The following is an 18472-nucleotide window of genomic DNA, read 5'->3' as shown; positions in this document are numbered from 1 at the left end:
GAAGTGAGTTTACCTACAGTATCTCAATTTGTTCCCCATTAAAACATTTCTTAGAGTTGTATAGTATCGAATGAAAAAAATGCAAAAAAAGCTGTGAAGCTTACCAGGTTTTTAAAACCTGTGGTTGGCAGCACTTTAAAGTACTTGCTGCTTTGCTTTCAGTTTTATTGCTACCCAGATAAAGAATGCTTCATTCTCAGTATGTTTTAATATCTTTTTCTAATCACTTTGTGTAATCCAGTAATTATTTCATTGTATTTCAGATGATAGTGTGGATCCTTTCTGGCCAGCGTTACACTGTTTCATGGTGATTCTGGATCGCCTTGGATCTAAGGTCTGGGGTCAACGTATTGATCCTATTGAGGCATTTCAGACCATTATCAACAATGTAAGCTACAATAGAGAGATCCAAAATATACGGAACAGCTCTGTAAGGTTAGTTCAGTTAATGCATCAGGATTTTAAAGAATAATCCCAATGAGGAAATCTGTTGTAACTGACTTAACAATAGGGTTTTTTTTGCTTTTCTTCTTCATTTCAGTAATTTCTATTTATTCTTACTCTTTAAGGACCAAGTTAGAGCCGGAGTCATATTCGGATGATATGGTGACTTGCAGCCAGATTGTATACAACTATAATCCTGAAAAGACCAAAAAGGTATAAAACATTTTGAGAATTCAGATGACCCTGTATTGCCTTTATTATTGTGTAATTGATGTTATAGATAGTTAAATTACTGATGTTATGATAACATCGTTGTACTGAATCCATTGCTGCATAGTGGCTTTCTGATTGAACAGATGTATTGTGCATGGGGAAAATGGACTCTCGGTACAGGGTGCACGCTCTGGAAGATTAAGGGCAGTTAGGAAGGGTGGAAAGGTTGCAGGATGGAGGAGATAAGTAACATGACTAGAGTCAAAACCAGCAAATGGAAGGAAGACCAGAGTACATAGAGGTGTACTCATGAACCCTTGACCTTGACATTGAACTGTGTTGTCCATTTCTTGGAAGTATGTGTATAAATGTGAACCAAAATAGGAAAACTGGGCTGTGTATTTTCTTGTTTACAGCCATGTGTTAAACCCATCATGAATGCTGCTTGCTTATCTGACGTCAGTATTTCTTTGATTTTAGGATTCAGGGTGGAGATCAGCCATTTGCCCAGATTATTGTCCTAACATGTATGAAGAGATGGAAACATTAGCCAGTGTGCTTCAATCAGATATTGGTCAAGACATGCGTGTTCATAACAGCACATTTCTGTGGTTCATCCCTTTTGTTCAGTCCCTAATGGATCTTAAGGATTTGGGTATGGCTTACATAGTAGAGGTTATTCATCATCTGCACTCCGAAGTCAAAGATGTCCTCAACCAAACAGATGCCATATGTGACAAAGTTACTGAATTTTTTCTTCTGATTTTGGTGTCTGTGATTGAGCTGCATAGAAATAAAAAATGTTTGCATTTGCTGTGGATTAGTTCCCAGCAGTGGGTAGAAGCTGTTGTAAAATGTGCCAAGCTTCCTACTACGGCATTCACAAGGAATTCTGAGAAATCATCTGGAAATTGCTCCAAGGGAACAGCAATGATCTCATCTCTGTCTTTGCATTCAATGCCGTCAAATTCTGTACAGCTGGCTTGTGTGCAGCTGATTAGAAGTCTCCTTAAAGAAGGTTATCAGCTTGGGCAGCAAACTCTATGTAAGCGATTCTGGGATAAGCTCAACTTATTTCTGCGTGGAAATTTATCTCTAGGTTGGCAGTTGACTACTCAGGAGACCCATGAATTACAAGCTTGTTTAAAGCAAATTATTAAAAACATTAAAGTCAAAGTACCTCAATGTAGCAATTTTGTGGATCTGAGTCCTACATGTAAAAGCTCTCCTGTATCTTACAATAAAGAAGAAAGTGAACAAATAGAGAGGAAGTCTAAAAAAGACCTTTTCTGTCTGGAAAACTCCAGTCCAACATTTCCTAAAGAATCAATTAAAGCTGAGATGTATCAAATGCAAGAGAACATACTGATTAAAGCAAGTAACACCGTAGAAGAGGATAATGAACAAAATTACATAAAAGATTTGAAGCTAGAAGATCTCTCAGCCGAGTCATGCATAAAGCAGAGTAGTAAAAGCCTTTTCACTGAAAGAGCTCAAGATCAAGTTAAAATAAGTACAGAGAAGCCGAAGTCTGTGAAAGAGAATTGTACTTCAAGAAGTGTACTGCAGAATTTTACTTCAAGAAATGGTCCAGAAAGGGCATGTGACAGAGGAATAATAACACATTTGTTGACCGATTCCAGCACCGATTCTCTAGAGAAGATGTCCACATCAAATGAGGATTTCTCTTTCAAGGATGATGTTCTTGGCAAAACCTCAAAAACAAAAATTAAGTCACAGAAAGATGAAATCTGTGCTAAGTTATCACACGTAATAAAGAAGCAACACAGGAAAAGTACTTTTATCGATAATATTGGTAATTTAGAGGAAAACCTGACTGTATCTAATGTTGACAATTTCTATTCAAGGAAAGAGTCAGGCGATCAGAAAGGGGATAGCTTCATGCACAGTCTCTCTTTAGACCCTAATGGCATTCTAGATGATAAAAATGGGGAACAAAAATCTCATAAGAGTCTATTGCTGAAAAAGAAACAGTTAAAGAGTGAAGAGTTTGATATCTTCTCTTACCATGAAAACAGCTATCAAATACAGGAATGTCATACTGATGATAAAGATTTGGTCTCATTTACAGAAATGACCAATACTTTTGTGAAGAAAACTTCTCCCTTCAAAGATCCTGTGACTGTGACTGTTCTTGAGTCAAGAGATAAGGAAATTAGCAAGAGTACCAGTCCGGTATCTTCTCACTTGAGAGAACGCATTCCTGGCCTCAGTCCTCAGTCTGACACCTTAACAGATTCTCAGATAGACAGAGACCTCCACAAGTTATCTTTAATAGCTCAAGCCAGCGTTATTAAGTTCCCATCAGATTCAACTCAAAAAAGCTCCTCCCAGCTACGAAGAAAAGTAAAAGACAGATGTTTCCTGGCCAACCAGAATAATACTGGGGAAGCCTGTTGGGGCCAGGTTATCATTATTTCAGATTCTGATGATGATGATGATGATGAAGAAGAAGAAGAAGAAGGAATTCTGGGTTTTGAGAAACCTATAAAACAAGATAAAATAGGCATCAAGAAAGAATATCTGAAGCAGCATACTTCAATAGCTAGTACGAATGTGGAAAAGAAGCTAATGAAGGAAGAGGAGACCCTTCTGCAGTTTGAGGAATCAGATTCTCAGTTTTTTGAGTTTGAAAGTCCATGTGAAGTGTTTTCAGTTTGGCAAGATCAGGAACCCGACAAGAATTCAGTTCAAGAGGGTGAAAAAAATTCACGTTCGACTGACATAGCTGATCTCATGAATGATTGGGGTTATGAGACAGATTATGTATCTGAAGAGGTTATTAAGAAAGTAGCAGAGGGCATTGAAAAACATACAGAACCACAGAGTAGTTCTGTTGGGGAATTTTGTAAAATTGAAGTAAAAAAACGTAAGAGAAAACGATTTGAGAAACCTGTGGCTGAAGATCCTGTACGGCCTTCATCATCTGAGAGAAATGAGGACCAGCCTGATATTCTTAATGGGAGAGGTCTGACTGAAAATGATTTAAAAAATAGGGACCTGAGGATGGCAAGTCCCAGTTCAAGTGCTCGTAGAGACAAAAACACTACAGTTTCACTAAAGAAGTCTTCTCCAAAGCTTCGTACTTATTCCAAACCCATTAGGAGAGTCCCACTTTCTAAAACTCCCAAGAAGACACATTCAGATACCAAAAAAGGACAGAGTAAAAATTCTAATTACATAAGTTGTAGAACAACTCCTGCTGTAGTTCCACCGAAGAAATTTCGCCAGTGCCCTGAACCAACTTCGACAGTTGAGAAACTTGGCCTGAAAAAGGCTCCTCGTAGGGCATTTGAGTTGTCCCAGCGATCTCTAGATTATTTAGTTCAATTACGTGACCACGGCAAAACTGTTGGAGTGGTTGATACTAGAAAAAAGACAAAGTTAATTTCTCCTCAGACTCTCTCTGTCAGAAACAATAAGAAACTGCTGACCAGTCAGGATCTTCAGTTTCGAAGGCAGATGAGACCCAAATCACAACAAAATAAAAAAGGACTTTTGGATTATGAAAGTAAAGAGACTACAAGAGCAGGTCCTCGTCCAGCACAGAATTCTGACATACTTGTCCCAGAATCCGATAGCTCAGATTATAGTTCTAAAGGAGGAACTGAGGTGGTTGCTAACAACACTGGGAAACAATTAATAAAATGTGTGTCTTCGGAACCAGAACCCATAAAAACAAAATGTGCCTCTCGAGTGACTGATGATACTTGTCTTTTGAACCAGTGTGCCTCTGTTGTGTTAAATGGAAGAATACCAACAAATGAAGTCATTGTCTCTCCATCAGCAGACCCCTTAGCTGGAGGTGACCCAACAATACATCATTTAGAGTTGGCAACTTTGAAAGAGGGAGAGCCTGAATACAACAGTGATACAGAAGATGAGAATATATTTCTAACCCAGCACCATCCTGAAGATATGGATTTATGTTCACAGATGGAGAATGGTAATGAGAAACTCATTGAAATAGTTCATAGAAGAGATACAGCTCAGGTGGAAGAAGATTCTGTAGGTCAGCCTCAGTTGGCATCGTGGAGTAGCACAAAATGTAAGTACAAAGATTGTGTTGAAACCCCGGAAAACCAGGGTGAATACTGCTCAAAACACTGTGAAGCTAAAGCAGCAGATGAAGATGTATTTCGTAAACCTGCCTTGCCTCTTTCTGCATCTAAGCCTTCGAGACCTTCCACTGCTAAGATTTTTAGCTCCAGCAGCACGTCACGAATTGCTGGTCTTTCCAAGTCTTTGGAGAGTTCCTCGGGGCTTCCACCAGCTCTAAAAAATAAGTCAAATGGGGGACAGGCTATTTTGAAAGCCCCACAGCCTGTCTCTCTATTGTCTCCAAAGGCAGTGGGTGAAGTGAAGAGTCTGTGCAATGTTCTTCATCCTCAGACTCCAAATAATTCCAACAGGCAAGGTTACAAACTGACATTTGGTGAAAACAAATCTTTCTCAGCTTCCTCTCCAGTAAACATTCTCTTGTCATCACAGTCCATTTCTGACACCTTTGTCAAAGAGATCTTAAAATGGAAGTACGAAATGTTCGTCAACTTTGATCAGTGCGGGCCCCCAGCAAGCCTTTGTCAGTCCATCTCAAGACCTGTGCCTGTCAGATTTCAAGATTGTGGAGATTATTTTAATGTTTTCTTCCCTTTGATGATATTGAATACTTTTGAAACCGTAAGTATATGTTAATTGTACACCTGCCCAGACTTTGAAGTTCCTTCCTTTTTTTAATTTCAATAGTAAGTAGAGTATTGTTAAAATAACTGCCCTCGTTTTGATTTAGATGTAGCTCTTAGATTACATGTTGAATGGGCATTTTTGCCAGATGTCGTCCTAGATGCCGATGATGCAGAGAAGCACTCTTAACCTCTGCCCTTCTGGAGCTTCTAGGCACAATTCAGAGTGCTAATGAACCAAGTCCAGAAGTAGCATGGGAGTAAGTGTTTTCTGATACAGAGGGAAGGGAAGACTTCTCAAAGGAGATAGTCTTTCTTTTGCATTTTTTTTTTAAAGATTTTATTTATTCATGAGAGAGGCAGAGACACAGAGGGAGGAGAAGCAGGATCCATGCAAGGAGTCCAATGTGGGACTTGATCCCGGGATCACGCCCTGAGCCAAAGGCAGACGCTTTAACCACTGAGCCACCCAGGCGTCCCTGCATTTATTTTTAAAGTAACAGAGACCTTTACTGAAGTTTTCTTGAGGAGGTGGCCCTGAATAACACAAAGCAGTAAATCCTAAATTTCCCTTTATGTATCTGTCTTCCCAGCTGCTTACTCATCTTAGCAGTTGCTCTCTCCCTTTAACTGCCTCCCCTACTTCATTGTATCCCATTCTACTACTTCTGTCTTCGTTACTCCTCCTGACTGGGATCGCCCCACATAAAATGCAAGATTCCCAGTTAAATTTGAACCTCAGAAAAGCAGCTAATAAATCTTCAGCGTAAGTGTCCAACTGCGTTTTGAAAGATGGCTTTGCTATTCTCAAAGTTGGCTAGGGATCAGAAGTTAGATTTTTACTTTTTCAAGTTATTTTAAAAAAATAACCTGAGTGTGTAACAACCTGAGATTCTTAAAAACCAAGAACACTGAGGTAAATATTTATGTATTCATTTACCTGCAAGATATTCGAGTGCCTGATAGGTGCCAAGTTTTATTACAGGCCTGGGGAGTAAAGTGGTAAATGTGGCAGACAAGGCCTCTGCCTTCTGGATGTGATCGTTCCAGATCAGGAGAAGGGCTCTTGTGTGATCCAGCACAAAAAGGACAGGGCACTGCTGACAGGAATGTCTGACAGCCTCTGCAAGGAGTAGTATTTACACTGAGACCAGAGTAAATAGAAGGAATCAACCATGGGAAGCATATTCCAGGCAGAGTGAATGCAGACACTAAGGTGAGGTCAAGCTTAGTGTGTTGAAGGAAAGAAAAGGAAATGTATTGCAGGAAGGGGCAAGTATACTACATAAGGTCATCAAAGAAGTCGTGAATATTTGTTATAAAATTTGAATCAAAACATCCTTAAAATGGGACTTCTATATTCAATTTATGCCCCTAATTTTAGCCATTGTTTTAAAAAGACTTACTTTAGTAGCATTTCAAAAGCATTAGAAACTATTCAACAAAGGATCTTTAATATCTCCATAAAATAGGGGATCCCTGGGTGGCTCAGCGGTGTAGTGCCTGCCTTTGGCCCAGGGTGCGATCCTGGGTTCCCGGGATCGAGTCCCACGTCGGGCTCCCGGCATGGAGCCTGCTTCTCCCTCTGCCTGTGTCTCTGCCTCTCTCTCTCTGTCTATCATGAATAAATAAATAAAATCTTTAAGAAAAAAAAATCTCCATAAAATATCTCCAACAAAGTGAAATACTGACTTAGAATTATTTTCTTTCCATAGGAAATTTCTTGGCTCAGTAAACAGCATATGTAGTTAAATAAGTTGGGAAAAATAAGTTTTATTCATTCATGAAGCTTAGTAATTTTTATTGTTGCTGGAAAGCACTAACTCACTGAGAAGCCATTCACAGCCCTGATATTTGGGACAGATGTATTTTTTATTTCTTGTTCCCTGAGTTAAGAGGTAATCCTACAAATCTCTATAAGGTTTCTTCCTTTCAGGACATTTTTGTAACTCTAGCTTTTTCAAAACAGTATAGGCACAAGTTCCATTTATACATACACAAAGGTTTTTATTTTTTAAATTTATTTGAAAGAGCACGAGAAGGGGCAGAGGGAGAGAGAAGCAGACTTCTCAAGGAGCAGGAAAGCCCAGTGGCTCTGAAGCTGGGCTCAATCCCAGGACCCCGAGATTGTGACCTGAGGTGAAGACAGATATTTAACCAAGTGAGCCATCCAGGCACCCCTTATGTAGTTTAAAATAGTCGAATGCTTTTGTGAAAAATGGCAGGCACCCCTTACCTCCTCAGTAACCAGTTTTTAATTATTAATGGATCCTTATGATATTTACTTCCGTATTTCTAAATAATAACACATCACTGTTTTGACTTCTTAATTTTTCAGTTTTAGGCGTCTTCTTTTGCTATAGGTAGTACTTTTTCTTCTAGCCCTGTATTCTCACACAACTTTGCTGTTCCCTCATCCTCATTTTGGATTTGTCTTAGGATTTTTAGGTCAGCGTTTGTCATTTTGACTTTATAAAAGTGTACCTACAGCTAAGTCCTGTAAGTATGCTACTACTTTTCCTTTCCTTCCCAGCTCTTGGTTTTCTCTGGATTTATTGTCTGATTTTCTGTATGCTTAATATAACTAAATTAGCTTCAGACTCTTTTGGATGTTTAAATCTCTCATGATCAGGTACATGAGGTAATCTGAATTTCATATTCTTGGTTTATGATGGTTATCCTGAAGTACTCACGTTCTTCATCCTGGGGCTTGCATTATCCACCGAGCCACCCAGGGATCCCTGAGAATAAAATGTTTTAATAGTCACTTTGAAAAAGAACAAGCAGCAGGGACACTCATCTTACATAAAGATATATTTCAAAGCATAGTAGTAGATAAGAGAGGGGCATAGGGGCAGACAGCTCACTGAAATGGAAGAGAGAGACCCTTTGGCTCCTGAGACCTAACTCTTCCCTGCATGTATGACAACTTAGGATAAGACTAATAGGCCGCCACAAGTCAGCAGGGAAAAGATAGATAGTACTGGGAAAATTGGCCTACTCCAGCAGAAAAAAATTAGCCTAGATCACTGCCTTACAGCACATAATTTCAATTAACACATATATTTGAAGGGTAGAATTACATAAGTTAGAATAAACTATCAGAAAATACGTCAATTTAGGTGACTAAAGTCTTAAAAAACCCAAAACATCTTAACCACGAGATGAAAAATACGGATTTTACTCTGTCAAAGTTAGGAAATTTTCAGTGAAGGACCCCATATTCATAGTTAACAGATGGGAAGAAGAGTTAAAATATTCCAAAAGTGACAAGAGACAGAATATTTAAGAAGCTTTTGGAAATCAAAAAATACAGGGAATATAATAGGAGATGGTTAAAAAATACAATTAGTCCACTAGTCTTCCAAGAGAAGACTAAATGGTAACTACATGAAGAAGGAAAGTATGTGAAACTAGCTAACAGGGTGGTGAGCCAAAGTTTGTGATCCCTGCTGGCTTCTTAGTCTCACATGGGGTGTAATCACCAGGAGAACGTTCCTGTGCCCCTCCATAGGGATCTGTAGGTCTTAGGATGTTATTTATAGGATTGTTTATGGAATTGGAACCAGTTAGGATGGATGAGTAAAATAGGAATTCCAACTGCCATCAGTAGCAAAAGACTCAAGGATTGATTGGGGGAAAAAAAAAAAAAACTCGTACCTACTAGGATGCATTTTAATAGCTTTATTGAGGGACACCTGGGTGGCTCAGTAGTTGAGCATCTGCTTTTGGCCCAGGGCGTGACCCTGGAGTCCTCGGATCGAGTACGGCATCAGGCTCCTTGCATGGAGCCTGCTTCTCTCTCTGCCTGTGTCTCTGCCTCTCTCTCTTCGTGTCTCTCATGACTAAATAAAATCTTAAAAAAATAATAGCTTTATTGAGGTATAATTTACATACTGTGAAATTAATCCTTTTAAACTATACAAATGAATAATTTTGAGTAAATTCAGTTTTATAGCCATCACCATAATCCAAGTTTTAGGCATTTCCAGTAGCACTAAAACCATCCCTTGAGCCCATTTTCAGCCATGCCCATTCTGCAGCCCACCCCCTGGCAGACATGAATCTACTTTGTGACTCTGCTGTTTCTGGATATATCTAATAGATAAAATGATAAAAAAATGTGACCTTTTGCATTTGGCTCCTTTTACTTAGCATGATATTGAGGGTCATCCATATTGTTCAGGCCTTTTTATTGCCAAATAATACTTCATTGTATGGATAAAATTATGTATGTTTTTCTAGTCACAGTTGATGAATAAAACATGGGTTGTTTCCAGGTTTTGGCAGTCAGGAATGATGCTATGAACATAGAATAGAATGTACCTTTGAAGGTGATTGTTCAGACTTGCCATACTGTAGGCACTCTGGATGTGGAAGTAAGTGATGCAAACTGTACCTGTGTTGGACCAGAATCTGACCTCACTAGCAAATAACACAAATCTAGTGCTCTGCCACATAATTAATTGCTGGAGAATCTTGGTTGGTTAACCATTGTGCAGAAGCAGCTTACCACAAGTAGTCTTTGGTAATAAGTCTCATCATTGATGAAAGTCAATTGTAGTTTTAAGTACTCAATAACTAAACTGTTAACATTTAGATAAAGCACATAATTAAGCCCAAAAAGTAATTTCTGTTAGGTGGATTTTCTTTTTTAATTGAAACCTGAAAGCACTTACTTACACAAGTAGTTTACTTTATAAACTTGGGGTTGTCCTCTTTATTTTTTAGAAGATCCTCAAGGACGCTTCTGAGTTTGAGGTTTTAGGAAAGGATTGGGAGATAAGTGCAGAGAGTTTTAGAAACTGGATGGCTAATGTAACACATTGATTAGAATTTGTGACAGACCTAGGTCCTGTGGACTTGTGAAATGGCCTGGCTGGGAAGTAGCATCATCTCAGCTATCGGCTGTCCGATAGTCCTTTAGGCTTTACTGGAAATGCTTGATAGCTACACTGCATTCCCACCAGTAATGAGAGTTCCCATTGCTCCATGTCCTCTTCAGCATTTGGTGGTGTCAGTGTTTTGGATTTTGGCTATTCTAATAGACATTTAGTGGCATCTTCATTTTAATTTTCATTCTGGATTTTGGACATTTTTTTCCATTGTTTACTTGCCATTGTATATCTTCTTTTGTGAGGTGTCTCTTCAGGTCTTTTGCCCAGTTTTAAGTGTTTTTCTTATTGTTGAGTTCTCTGTTTTAAGGGTTCTTTATAAATTTCGATAATACTCCTTTATCAGATGTATCTTTTGCAAATATTTTCTCCTAAGTCTATGGTTTCTCTTCTCATTCTCTTGACAGTGTCTTTCCAGAGCAGAAAATTTTAATTTTAACAAAGTCCAGCTTACCAATTTTTTCTTTCATGAAATATGCCTTTGGTGTTATATCTGAAAACTTGTCACCATACCCATAATGTTTAGGTTTTCTCCTGTGTTATCTTCTAGAAGTTTTATAGCTTTGCATTTTACATTAGATCTATGATTATTTTTGAGATAGTTTTTGAGAAAAGTGTAATGTCTGTGTCTACCTTTATTTTTTGGATGTGGATGTCCAGTCGTTCACCATTTGTTGACAGAGACCATCTTTGCTCCATTGCCAAAGATCAGTTGACTGGAGTCAGATCATTTATGGAAGTCTATTTCAGTGCTCTCTGTTCTGTTGCATTGATCTACTGTTCTTTCATCAGTACCACATGTCTTGATTACTGTAGCTGTATGGTAAATCTTGAAATTGGGTCTTCTGACTTTATTCTTCAATATTGGGTTAGCTACTCTGGGTCATTTGTCTCTCCATATAAACTTTAGAATTCAGTTTTTTGGTGACTTACTGGGATTTTCGTTGGGATTGCATTGAATTTACAGATCAAATTGGGAAGAATTTTTTACATTTTGACAATATTGACTCTTTATCCAAGAACTTGGAATATCTCTCCATTTATTGAGTTCTTTGATATTTTTCATCAGAGTTTTGTGGGTTTTTTTCATGTAACTCTTAACATGTATTTTGTTAGATTTATACTTAATTTCATTTTAGGGAGTACTAATGTAAATTGTTATATATTTCAAGCTCCACTTATTACTAGTATATATGGAGTATTGTATTTTACCTTATATTCTGCAACCTTACTAGTCTATTGATCATATAGATTACATTAACTGATTTTCAAATGTTGAACCAGTCTTACATACCTGGATTGATCCCACTTGGTTGCTGTGATGTGTAATTTTTTTTTTTTTTTATGTTGTTGGATTCCATTTGCTAATATTTTGGTGGGGATTTTTACTTCTATGTTGGTGAGAGATATGAGCTATAGTTTTCTTTTCCTGTAATGTCTGTCTGGTTTTAGTATTAGGGTAATGTTGGCCTAATAGAATGAGTTAGGAAATATTATTCTGCTTCTGTATTCTGGAAGAGATTGTAGAAAATTGGTATAATTTCTTCCTCAAAAATTTGGTAGAATTCACCAGTGAATTCAGCTGTCCTAGGTGTTTTTTGTTTTGGAAGATTCTTTTTTTATTGATTCTATTCTGGATGTGGGCCTATTCATGTTGCCTGTTTCTTTTCTTTCTTTTTTTTTTTTTTTTTAAGATTTTGTTTATGAGAGACAGACACAAGCAGAGGGAGAAGCAGGCCCCACGCAGGGAGCCCAATGTGGGACTCGTTCCCTGGCCCCCAGAATCAGGCCCTGGGCTGAAAGGCTCTAAACCCCTGAGCCACCCAGGCACCCCCCCCCTTTTTTTTTTTATGTTGTCTGTTTCTTGTGTGAATTTTGACAGATTGTTTCTTTCCAGGAATATGTCCATTTTACCTGCATTATCTGATTTGTGGTCATAGGGCTATTCTTAATATTCCTTTATTATCTTTTTCATACCTGTGAGATCTATAGTCCTATCTCCTCTTTCATTGCTGCTGTTGGAATTTTTTTTTTTTTTTTTTTTTTTTTAAGATTCATGAGAAACACAGAGAGAGGCAGAGACACAGGCAGAGGGAGAAGCAGGGAGCCCGATGCAGGACTCAATCCCAGGACCCCGGGACCACGCCCCGGGCCGGAGGCAGGTGCTAAACTGCTGAGCCACCCAGGTGTCCCATGGAAATTTGTATCTTGTTTTTTTTCTTGGCCTGGCTAGAAGGCTCATCACTTTTATGATCTTTTCAAAGAACCAGCTTTTGGTTTCTTTGATCTTATTGATTTCCTATTTTCAATTTCATTGATTTCTCCAATTTTTATTATTTCTCTTTTTCTGCTTGCTTTAGATTTAATTTGCTTACTTTTTCTAGTTTCCTAAGGTGTAATCCTAGATTACTGATTTTAGATCTTCTTTTCTAATATATGCATTCAGTGTGGATTAATTTCCCTCTAAGCACTGCTTTTTGCTACATCTCACGAATCTTCATAACTTGTATTTTTTTTAAGGTTTTATTTGTTTATTTGAGAGAGACAGAGACTGCATGAGCTGGGGGGGGAGGGGCAGTGGGAGAGGAAGAAGCAGTATCCCTGCTCAATCCCAGGACCCTGAGATTATGACCTGAGCCAAAGGCAGAGGCTTAACTAACTGAGCCACCTAGGCGCCTTTTATAAGTTGTATTTTTCATTTTCATTTACTTCAATATATTTTTAATTTTTTTCTTGAGATTTATTCTTTGACCATGTGTGTTGTTTAATCTCCAAATATTTTGGGTTTTCCAGTTATCTTTTGTTGATTTCTGGTTTAATTCTGTTGTAGTCTAGAACAGACAGTGTGTGATTTATTCTTTTAAATTTGTTAAGGTGTGGATTTTGGCCCCAGATGTGGTCTGTTTTGCCATGTGAGCTTGAAAAGAACATATAGTCTGCCTCTGTTAGTCTCCAGATGTCATTTATTTCTGGTTGATGGATGGTGCTTTTGAGTTGTGTCTTTCCTAATTTTCTGCCTGTTAGATCTGCTCATTTCTGATAGAAAAGTGTTAAAGTATTTATTTTTTTCTTTCAGTTTTGTGTTTTGCCTCACCTATTTCGATTCTCTGTTCTTAGGCACATATATATGAAGGCTTATTATGTCTTCTTGGAGTATTGACGCATTTATCTTGGAGTAGTGATTTATTTGTCAAGCACATGATATCCCTCTTATCCTTAATAACTTTCCTTGCTTAAGGTCTCCCCCCCCCTTTTTTTTTTAAGATTTTGTTTATTCATGAGTGGCAGAGAGAGAAGCAGGCTCCACGCAGGAAGTCCAATGTGGGACTCAATCCCGGCACTCCAGGATCATGCCCTGAGCCAAAGGCAGACACTTAACCACTGAGCCACCCAGGCGTCCCTTTTTTTTTTTTTTTTTTTAAAGAGAACTCTGCTCTGTTGGAAATTAATATAGCTTCCCTCCTACTCGCCCTCCCTTCCTTCCTTCCTTCTTATTTAAAATGTTCTTTCTGTTGACTGTTAGAAAATGTAGATAAGTTTTAAAAAAAAAAAATACTATCTGGGCAGCTCTGGTGGCTTAGCGGTTTAGTGCTACCTTCAGCCCAGGGTGTGATCCTGGATGAATGAATGAATGAATAAATAAAATCTTTAAAAAAAAAAGATTAAAAAAAAAAACCTATCTGGTCACTTACTAGCTGTATTGTTTTGGGCATGTTATTTCAACTGGAAATGGAATCTACTAGCAGGTGGAGTTGTGTTAAATACATGTAGATTGCCTCATGTGATAACTATTCCCTTTCCTTTGATTAGTGTTAGTATGGTTTATCTTTCTCTGTCCCTTTACTTCTTTTTTTTTTTTTTTTTTAAGATTTATTTATTTGAGAGAGCGTGCCACAGCAGTGGGGGAGGGGGGAAGGGGGAGAGGAAGAGAGTCTTAAGAAGACTCTGCTGAGCACAGAGCCTTTCGTGGGTTCAGTCTCATGACCCTGAGATCATGACCTGAGCCAAAATCAAGAGTCAGGACGCTTAACTGACTGACCTACCCAGGTGAATCCTGTAGTGTCCTTTCACTTGAATCTGTAGTGTCTTTATATTTAAAGTAAGTTTCTTGTACACAGCATATAGTTGGGTCTTGTTTTCTGATTCACTCTGACAATCTTTTATTTGGTATATTTAGATCATTGACATTTAAGATGATTATTGATAAAAGTGGAAATTTCTCCTGTATATAACTGTTTTATATGTTACCCTTGTTCTTTGTTCTTATTTTTGTCTTCTATGCTTTTTCTGCCATCATGTTTTTTTTTTCTTTTTTTAGAGAGAGGAGGAGTGAGAGGGGCAAAGACGGAGAGAATCTTTTTTTTTTTTTTTTTAAGATTTTTATTTATTCATGAGAGACAGAGAGGCAGAGACATAGACACAGGGAAAAGCAGGCTCCTCACAGGAGCCCTGAGCCAAAGGCAGACACTCAACTACTGAGCTACCCAGGTGTCCTGAGAGAGAGATCTTAAGCAGGCTCCATGCCCAGCCCAAGGCAGGGCTCAGTCTCACCACCCCAAGTTCATGACCTGAACCAAAATCAAGAGTTGGACAGTTAACCAACTGAGCCCCCCAGACACCCCTCTGCCACTGTGGTCTTAACTGAGCATTTTATAGGATTCTATTTTCTCTTTCCCCTTAGCATATCATTTTTTTATTTTTTTAGTGGTTGCCATAGAGCTTACAATACATATTTACAACTAATCTGAATCCACTTTCAGATAATACTTCATGGGTCATGTGAGTACATTATAATAATAAAATATTACTGATTCTTCCATCCCTTTTATCATTGTTGGCATTCATTTCACTTATGTATAAACATACATATACACACATAAGCAAATGTAATTGAATATATCGTTGGTATTATTTTGAATATTAGATCAGTTAAGAAAAAGAAACATAGATTTTAATTTTACCTTCATTTATTCATTCTCTGATGCTCTTTGTTTCTGTAGATCCAAGTTTCTGACCGATATGACTTTCCTTCTCAAGATCTTTTTTCAACATTTCTGGCAAGATGGAAATTTTTTTTTTTTTTTTTTAAGATTCTCTTTATTTACTTATGAGACACACAGAAAGAGAGGCGGAAACACAGGCAGAGGGAGGAGCAGGCTCCATGCCGGGAGCCCGACGTGGGACTCGATCCCGGGTCTCCAGGATCAGGCCCTGGGCCGAAGGCAGCGCTAAACCACTGAGCCACCCGGGCTGCCCATGAGCCACCCCAGCTGCCTGCAAGATGGATTTAATAGTGACAAATACCCTTAATTTTTCTTTAGGAAAGTCTTTATCCTTCTCTTTTAGAGAATAATTTCATTTTGTTCTGGATTTTAGGTTGGTGGGTTTTTTTCTCTCAACAACTTAAATATTTTGCTCCACTTCCTTCTTGCTTGCCTGGTTTCTGAGACGTTAGATGTAATTCTTACTCTTATCTTTTCTCCTCTGTAGGCAAGATGTTTTTCTCTACTGACTTCTCTTATATTTTTTTCTTTATCTTCGATGTTTCAGATTCCTGAAGTAGGAGTATGATATGTGTATGTATAGTTTTTGGCATTTATTCTGCTTGGTGTCCTCTGAGCTTCCTGGATCTGTGATTTGGTGTCAAATATTAATTTGGGGACACTTTCTGTCATGATTGCTTCAAATCTTGCTTCTGTTCCTTTCTCTCCCACTCCTGGTTGTCCCATTGCGTGGATGTTGAGTCTTTGGCACTTGCCCCATGTTCTTGGATATTATTTTTTCTTCCATTTTTGTTCTCCTTGCCTTTCAGCTTTGGTAGTTTCTGTTCCTAGATTCTCAAACTCAGCAGTTCTTTCCTCAGCCTTGTCCAGTCTACTGATGAACCCACCAGAGGCATCCTTCATTTCTGTCAGTGTTTCTTGATCTCTATAGCATTTCTTTTTTACTCTTAGAATTTACATTATCGTTTTTCTCTCTCTCTCTTTTTTTTTTAATAGAATGAAGGAGAGGACGAGAGAATATTAAGCAGGCTCCATAGCCAGCTTGGAGCCCAAGGCAGGACTTGATCTCACGAGTCTGAGATCATGACATGAGCCAAAATTAAGAGTCAGGCGTTTAACCAGCCGAGCCACCCATGCACCCCCATTATCATCTCGTGTGTGCTCTACTTTCTCCATTAAACTCTTAGTATATTAATTACAGTTTAATTTCCTGGTCTAATAATTCTAACATTCCTGCCATATCTGTCTCTGATTCTGATGCTTATTCTCTGTTTTTGGCCTTTGAGTGTGCCTTATCATATTTATTGTAAGGTGGAAATGATGTAGGGAAAAGGAACAGCCAGCAGTAAGTGGACCTTTAGTAATGTCGTGGTTGGTTGTGGAGGAGGGGCATTGTTCTGTAAACCTGTGACAGGTTACTCGCAGTCTTTGGTGAGCTTTGTCTCCTGGACTGTGAACCATACACATGCTTATCAGTTTCCTCCACCACCTCAGGTGGGATAGGATGGCCAGAATGGGCTGTAGTTGGTTATTTCTCTTTCCTCAAGTAGTTTGACTCTGGTAATTAAAGAATTTCTCCAAGATCAAGCCTTGGTAAGATCAGAATGTTCTAGGGACGCCTGGGTGGCTTAGTAGTTGAGTGTCTGCCTTTGGTTCGGGGCGTAGTCCTGGGATTCCGGGATCGGGTCCCATATTAGGCTCTCTGCATGGAGCCTGTTTCTTCTCCCTCTTCTTATGTCTCTGCCTCTCTCTTTGTGTGTCTCATGAATAAATAAATAAAATCTTAAAAAAAAAAAAAAAGATCAGAAGGTTCTGGTGTATTTCATACTGGTCTCTTTCCTTCTCCTTGTGCTGGAAGCATGAAGGGATTTTCTCTAGTACTCGGTGTAAGAGCTTGGAGGGGCTCCTTAGAGGTAGAACTAAGCAAACTGTGGGGTCCCCCTTATGACAGGGTCCCCCTAGATTTATTGTCGCTCAGAGCCATCCATATTGAGCCTCAAGCAGCTCATCTGTTCTAGTTCAGGGTTTCCCCTCTCCTGGCACTGAGTGGTTGTTGATTTTTTTCAGCTTAATTTTTTACTTACTAGGATGAAATGGTGACTTCTAAGTTCCATATATGTTGAACTGGAAACCAAAAGTCACAAATTTTCCATGTTTCTCCCACTTGGAATTTTAGGTTCTGGATTTTACTATTGCTTGTTTGGGGAAACTTCGCTGTTTAACATTGACTTGCCAGAATGTTTTTACTTTCTTAATATGCTTTTTTGCTGTGTATATAGGTGGCACAGGAGTGGATCAGCTCTCCAAACAAAGAGAAATTCTATCAGTTGCATTTACGAAAATTTCCTGCTGATTATAAAAAATATTGGGAGTTTGTGGGTAAGTTCTTTCTTCTGTAATTTGAAATATATGGTAACTGGAGATATCTATTTGAGGAACTCTCAACCTCATTTAAATTTTCTGGGACCTAGGATTCCTAAGATCCTAGAAATTGTAATTTGTAATCTCTTACACAGAATGTTTAAAGTCTTAATTAATGAGGTTAATTAGTGGGACAGTTACAGATATAAAATTCATGGTTTTAACCATTCTGTAGTTAGAATACTACAGGCCAAAGTGGAAGCTGGACATGGAAGAGAAGGGTGAGTGAAGGGAACTTGACAAGACTATAATAGTGTTAATAGATTTTCTGAGTAAATCATCCTGCTGTCATCTACTCATTTCATCATTGGTCTGAAACACATATCACACTTAGGCATTAGTTATAAATCAACCAAACATCCATAATTCTTTAAAAAATTTTGCTTTCCCCACTCACCCCTAATCCATCCTACTCCATAGGATGACTTAAAATAAAAGGCATTTATCCTTTTGGGGAAAGGTACTGTATGTTCATTGTAGGACATTGAAATAATATTAGCCAGCAGAAAGATAAATGAATTTTATCATTCACCAATTCCCACTTTTCCAAGATAATCCTATGAAAATATTAGTATATATCTTACTGTGACACTGTCTACTCACCTATGTGAATTGTGTACATATGAATGTAGTAGGGTCATTTTACCTATTTTATGACCTTTTTCATTCATTGAGCAAATATTTATTGACTTTATGGTACCTGATAGGTAGCATATAATCCTAGATGCTATGTATATAGCTGTGAAGAAAACATAAGATTCTTGCTTTCAGAAGCTTATATTTGACTTAATTT

General features: G+C 38.3%; 1 protein-coding gene across 14 annotated transcripts in view; it reads left to right on the top strand.

Moving 5' to 3' along the window:
- The window catches only part of SETX (senataxin), an 81120-nt gene that overhangs the window by 22605 nt on the left and 40043 nt on the right, over window positions 1–18472 (top strand). For all 14 annotated transcript variants that reach the window (XR_012008423.1, XR_012008425.1, XR_012008424.1 and 11 more), the window contains 4 exons: window positions 264–435; window positions 570–657; window positions 1138–5358; window positions 17538–17637. Coding sequence is in view for 11 of the 14 variants with exons in the window: in XM_072778446.1 (XP_072634547.1) it covers window positions 264–435; window positions 570–657; window positions 1138–5358; window positions 17538–17637 (4581 nt within the window). In the remaining 3 variants the exon portion in view is untranslated. The remainder of the gene's footprint in view (window positions 1–263; window positions 436–569; window positions 658–1137; window positions 5359–17537; window positions 17638–18472) is intronic.

This window comes from Canis lupus, chromosome 16, assembly GCF_048164855.1.
Source record: "Canis lupus baileyi chromosome 16, mCanLup2.hap1, whole genome shotgun sequence".
NCBI classification, from domain to species: Eukaryota; Metazoa; Chordata; class Mammalia; order Carnivora; family Canidae; genus Canis; species Canis lupus.
Note: the sequence above shows the minus strand (reverse complement) of the source record. Positions and strands in the feature narration are given on the sequence as shown.